This window comes from Galeopterus variegatus, unplaced genomic scaffold, assembly GCF_000696425.1.
Source record: "Galeopterus variegatus unplaced genomic scaffold, G_variegatus-3.0.2 Scaffold3242, whole genome shotgun sequence".
Taxonomy (NCBI): Eukaryota; Metazoa; Chordata; class Mammalia; order Dermoptera; family Cynocephalidae; genus Galeopterus; species Galeopterus variegatus.
In genome coordinates, this window is record NW_007729353.1 from 229,928 (window position 1) to 236,519 (window position 6,592).

The 6,592-nt window shown below is 34.2% G+C and overlaps 1 protein-coding gene across 1 annotated transcript in view; it reads left to right on the plus strand.

Annotated features, from left to right (window-relative positions):
• Window positions 1-3,525, plus strand: part of LOC103600137 (teneurin-3-like) — a gene marked incomplete at its 3' end in the record, with an annotated part of 8,612 nt that extends 5,087 nt beyond the window's left edge. The window contains exon 5 of the mRNA XM_008584363.1: window positions 3,340-3,525. Coding sequence (XP_008582585.1) covers window positions 3,340-3,525 — 186 coding nt within the window. The remainder of the gene's footprint in view (window positions 1-3,339) is intronic.
• Between the last annotated feature and the right edge of the window lie 3,067 nt (window positions 3,526-6,592).

The window sequence follows — 6,592 nt, forward strand, 5'->3', positions numbered from 1 at the left end:
TGTGGTAAGGACTCAATGGATAGCTGGGGAAACAGACTGTTAGAAAATTCGTAACTACTAGCGCAAGTAACATGTATAGGATAAATAAGAGTAAAAACATTAAGGCAGTTGTGGTAAGGACTCAATGGATAGCTGGGGAAACAGACTGTTAGAAAATTCGTAACTACTAGAGCAAGTAACATGTATAGGATAAATAAGAGTAAAAACATAAGTTGGGGACTGGATTATAGAGGGCCTTGAATGTCTCACTAAATAGTTTTAGGAAATCATTATGAACCAACCAACATTTATCAAGCACGGGTGCATGGCATTATTTTAAATAACACGTTAACGTGTTTTGTCCTCTGTTCTTAACGTTTTAGGAAATCATTATGAACCAACCAACATTTATCAAGCACGGGTGCATGGCATTATTTTAAATAACACGTTAACTTGTTTTGTCCTCTGTTCTTATAACACGTTAACGTGTTTTGTCCTCTGTTCTTAACAATTTATTTTATAATTACATGAATCAAAATAGGCATTTAGTTCTTCCTGTTGAGTTTTTATCTACATTTCCAGGTTCTATACAAAAAAATTCTTGCCACAAAATATATCCAATTAAATTTTATAGAGATAATTACTTACATAGTAAAGCTATTTGGTTCAGGTCTCTTATGCCTCCATCAGTAAAATAGGCATAATAATACTAGCTATAAAATAATACCTGCTTGAAATATTGTCATTTCGATTTGCTTCCCACAGTTATCCATGTAGGAAAGGAACAAGCATAATAGTCCCTTTTTTTGTTTCATATCAAGTTATTATAATACATTACCTGAATTATTTTTAAAAGAGTAGTTTGTAATTGATACTAAATAGCTCAGAAGGTAATTCAGTCCTCTTCATAAAGTAATACTGCTATGAATTGCAGGAAAAAAGTATGTTAATTAAAAGATTAAATTGGCTGCCCAAATCACATATCATTATTTTACATATTTAGACTGAATTTTTTTCATGCTGATGTAATTATTTTGCTAGTTGAAAATCTAATTTTACCTGTGTACAAAATGACTCTTTAGTCATAGTGAGCAGAGATCTTTGTCATTTTCATCTTTATTTCCTCAGTGCAAAACAGAAACTTAACATTTAAACTCTCAATATGTTGAGTTGAATAATGAATACAGTACACTTCTTTTGAAGAAAGCAATTAAGTACAGAAAAAATCTTTATTAAACTTTGCTGTTGGCTGCAAAAAGACAGAAAACTTACCTAGAATTGATAGTAAAGATCTCAAATATAGGGCCGGCCCGTGGCTCACTCGGTAGAGTGCGGTGCTGAGACCACCAAGGCCACGGGTTCGGATCCTATATAGGGATGGCCGGTTTGCTCACTGGCTGAGTGTGGTGCTGACAACACCAGGCCAAGGGTTGAGATCCCCTTACCGGTCATCTTTTTAAAAAAAAAAAAAAAAAAAGATCTCAAATATGCTTATGTTCACCCCGTGAAAATACACACTCTCGTGTGTCTCCAATCTATGTAGCTATTGTACGGTTCTCATTTAAAGCTTATAAAAACATTGTTAATTTACATTTGTCAATTAAAGTTTACCAGCAGTGTAACTGAATTTCTAACTAAATGAATCCTAAAGGAAAACATTTTTTTCTTGTTGTGGAAATGACCTTCAGATATCTAAATTCAATAAGAGAGTAGATTTACACCTAAAGAAACATTTGGTTAAGCTGCTAAAAGAGAAGAAATGAATTATTTTTATCAGAAAGTTTATAGGTTTGAAAGCAGCACAGCTACCCTCTATCTTCATCGGCAGTTTGTCCATTAATTAGCCCTTCAATTCCACTTCAATTAAATTAAGTCTAATTAATAAGTTCATTACAAAGATTGACGCACCTTGCTCAAAGCTAGTGTGCTAAACGCTGATAAACACCTTCACCCTAATGAAAAATTGATTAGATTCAATGAAAGGGTACCTCAGAAAGAAAGCTCTCTGTTCTGGAGCTGAGTTGATGTTATGTTGCCCTGAAGTTAATCAAACCGTCTTGGATCTCTTAATCAAAAATTTAATTCAAAGGAGATAGAAAATGTAGCATTAAAAAAAAAAAAACCCACACACTGTTTTCAAGTTAATAGTTCTAGATGTCGTTTATAAGACTTGTTACAATTCTTACAGTGCCTTGATATGGTGTTTAGTCTATGAGGTAGATAATTACGGTTTCAGGAAATGTTACTTGGGGAATAATTAGAGAAAATAAAAGCATGTGACTACATAAACAATTCCTATTTTTAAATTTTTTCTTTAAAGTCCATTTTCTGTTTGATAGAAATGAGTTTTTATTGTTCAGCATTTCTATTTTTGCAAGAAAATCAAAACTAAACAATAGTCTTACTATCAAAGGAAAAAAACTATAGTTAACTTTAACTTTATATGTAAAGAATAAAAATTAAAATACTCTTCAAAACCTGCTTCCCCCTCTTTCTCTCCCTCTCTCTCAATTGGGTATAGTTAAATAAAGCGTTGAAGAAAGCTTTAAGAAAAAAAAAATATTTCAGACATCTGAATTATTTTTAAAGAACCCATCTGGTATTATACTCTTTGAAGTCATTTGGTCACTTGTGTTCCTTTCAGTAACTCTAGTTGTTGAAAACCCTTGTTTTTCAAATGAGTCAATAGTTATATATATTATTAAACTGGTTCTCTACTATTTATCAACAGTATAAATTTACTGAATAAGAAAAACAATTTATTTTATTTAACCAGTATGTCTGTGTGTCAGAAGCAAGCTGAAGTACTGACTATAATAGATTCTTCTTAATGAAAGTTTCTGAATATTTTTAAAATTTTAATGGTGGCATTAGAAGTAACCCCTTTGTGGTTCTTACTATATGTGTAAAACCCAAAACCAAGTAAATACCTGAGATGTTTAGATACTGAAATATTTAATTAACATGGTGTGTGTGTATGTGTGTTTTCTTGGCTGCCAAAAGATACTCTTGGTTATGTACATATAAAATGACTATCCTATATATATATATATTATATAATATATATATTTTACATAAAAATTATATATAAGAAATTATTTATAACAAAATTGTCATGTGTATATTATGTGCCATTACAGAAGCATATAAATTAAATGAGGAATAAAAATTCTCCCATTTATAATTTCTAGTTGTCAGTGCTGAAATTTACTTAGTATACAGATAGTTTTGATTTATTTCCAATGATTTTGTTTTTCACTTTAACAAGTTTGAGTTGAAGGCGTAGCACTGCTTATTAATTCCCCTTCTCTCACTCCCGGCTTCTCTTCTCTCCTGCTCTGCTTCCTCTTTTCAATATAGAAATATGCTCTGTGGACTGTGGCTCACATGGTGTTTGCATGGGGGGGACTTGTCGCTGTGAAGAAGGCTGGACGGGCCCAGCATGTAATCAAAGAGCTTGCCACCCCCGCTGTGCCGAACACGGGACCTGCAAGGACGGCAAGTGCGAATGCAGCCAGGGATGGAACGGAGAGCACTGCACTATCGGTAGGCCAGCTGCACTTCTCTGTCCACCCTCCACACACAGCAGAAGAGTGCAAACTGTCTGCTGCTTTCAGCTAGGAAAACGCTTCTTTCTTCATGTTATTTTTCACTTGTCTTTCTTAAAAAGGCATTATTTTTAAAATATGGTTGTCATTTTACAATGGCAGTTCAGTTCTTTTTAGAACAACTGTCACAAGTATGAGGTATAAGAATTTTTCATTCATTGTTTTTTGTGACGGGCATAAAAATTGACTCACATAAAGATTTAATTTCTTATTTACAAATAAGCTTTTATTGAATATTACTTAGTGTTCTCACTGCCATTATATCTCTTCCTAGCAGTCAGATTTTTTACTTTAAAAATTAAAGTTTTTCCAAAAATGTGGCCTTATTAGCACCTATAGATTCCAGAATCACACATTCGACTTGTCAATATGTTGAGTCTGTACAAAAGAGGTTTGACTTTTATGACTTTATTTAGTAGTTCCATGAGAAAGAAAGTAGAATAAAATACACAAGTCTAGCTCTTCTTAAACAAACCTATGTGCTTGATAATTTCTCAAATATGGTAACATTCATGAACATGTGTAGGTTAAATTAAACAATCAGATGTTTCAGATCAGAAAGTTTGTGCATAAATGGAATTTAGCATGGACACAGAAGTATCCAGAAAATACAGTATTCAGTGGCTTTGCTTTTACCATTTGAGCCACTAAAATTAAAATGTTCAATTAAAAAAAATACAGCTAAAGTAATGTTTCTGCCTTACTTCAGTGAAAGTACATAGTGTTAATTATAAATGGCACCATCCTACAAAAATTTTAGAATTTGAGGCACAGTATTTCTCCACATTGTTTTATGTCCTTAGGGTAAGATTTGATAAAGCTATTGGGAGGAGTGTCAGTATCTTAAAAGATTTCTTCCTCCAGTGTATCTGTAAGTGTTATGTACTTCATGTTTTTGCTTACAGTAATTGGTTAGCCAAGAATTTTGTCATAGGAAAATTGGAATCTTATAAATCTTATAAATTTTCACAATTGCATCTTTACAAACTTGATGTAAGTTTCTTGCTAACTTATTGACATCCCTGACATTTTTTCAAGGGGTTTCACTACCCACCCCCATGTTGGTGATCTACTAGTTATTCTCATGGTTATAGTTTATTGCAGTGATCAGAAAGGAAAAAAAATACATCAGGCAGAGTCTGGAAAAGTTCATGCGCGGGCTTCCTGTTTTCTTTCTGTCCCACTGAGTGAGGTCACATGGAGCATTGTGCTCTTTTCTCCAGCAGCAAAATGCATCAATGTATGTGTACTATTCCTGCCCAGGGACTCAGAGTCCAAGGCTTTTCTTGGGGCTGCTCAAGGAGGTATCCTCTGTCCACCACAACCACCAAAATTTCAGACTCCTTGAAGAAAACCAGCTGTTTAGAGCTCCAGGTGGGCCAAATAACCTTATTAGTGTAGGGAACATTCCAATTTCCAGATGCCAGTTAAAGGCCAGCCCTCCAGGGTCCTAAAGATCAGGCCTGCTAATTCTAACTTTTACCTGCACAACCTCCTTAGAGCCTCACTTGTTGAATGTGAGCTTACTGCCTACAACTGGGGAAACGTATAGTTTCTACTGAAGTTCAGCTGCAAATGTACATATTCACAGCACTTGCAGAGCACTCATCCCCATTAATACAGCTTTCTCCTCTATTCTTTAAGAGAGAGGGCAATGACAGCGTGTCATTCATGTGAACTACATTAAGGCAGAAAAAATTTGACAAGCAGGATTTGTGTACCTTTTTGTGGACATACAAAGAACTATGCAATATCCCTGTAACCAAATCCCAGAATTCCCATATAGCAGAGGCAGGGCAGGAAAAATATGCCTCTAATCATATTCTCTCACATTTTGTGACCCCACCATCCATACCCAGTCAGAAGAAGTGAACTGATTCTAGCTGGGGAGAAAAGTTATATATCTAGCTATATGTATCCTAGGAAGTACAACAAATACATGTGCATATAGCTTTGAAAACCAGGAAGTATACCAAAAAGCTGTCCATAGACAGATTTAACTTGCCAACCAATAGCTACTCAACAAATCATTCTGTTGTTGTCCACATTGACCTTGGCAATATTACATGATTAATACTTCCTTCCCATAGACGAACAACTTTGTAGTTGTTCAGGAGCAAAAAGGACTTTTGTTAGTAACAGGTCTTTTTATTACAATTTAATGTATCTTGCTGTGGTTGTTAACAATTCCATTTTCTATTGTTTCCATTTTTTTTGTTGCTTTTATACTCCATATGAATAACAGTGTGGAAAATAAAGGACCTGTTTCATTTAAAAATAAATCTTGGATGTGAACTTTTTAAAAGATGTAGAGAACCTTTAAATCATTGTTTTTCTCTGTTATACTATTACGACAAGTTATTCCAAATTTCTGCATGCAAAGATTCAATTGCTTTCCCCCTGTCTGCTTACTACCTGTGTATATGTCCACAATGAAGCCTCAGGGGCCATTTGTGAGCCACTGATTAAACAACCCAGGAAACTATGATGTGTTTTCTCATTTAGGATAGTTACTGTTCTGTGCATTTCCTCTCAATTTCAGCACTTATGAATCTGGCTGAAAAAAGCTGCCACTTTATGAAAGAATACTCATAAATCAGCAAGATTTTTTTTCTTTATCCATATTATGTGCCATCTCATTGAATACAAACAGGGAGGTTAATTGAAAGTGAGGTGGAAGAGAAATTAAACAGTTAGAAGCAAACAAAAGTTCCCAATAGAAAGCAAAGAATATTCTTCATTAGTCATTTTTTGTCTTCATAAACTCTATTCATGCTTTCATAAAACCATAGGCATTGTGATAGTAAAATAGGTTATGAATTTGGAATATTCACTGAACACCCTATCTACCTGAAAGAATTACATCCTGATACTTTTATTAGTGTGTTCATATTTTTCTCTTGTTTTGAACCACGTGTTCAGTAAGTTAGGCATATTCATCTGTAGGTTCTTTGCCTCGAGTCCTTCTTTCTGGGGTTAGACTTATACTAGTGATACATGCAAGT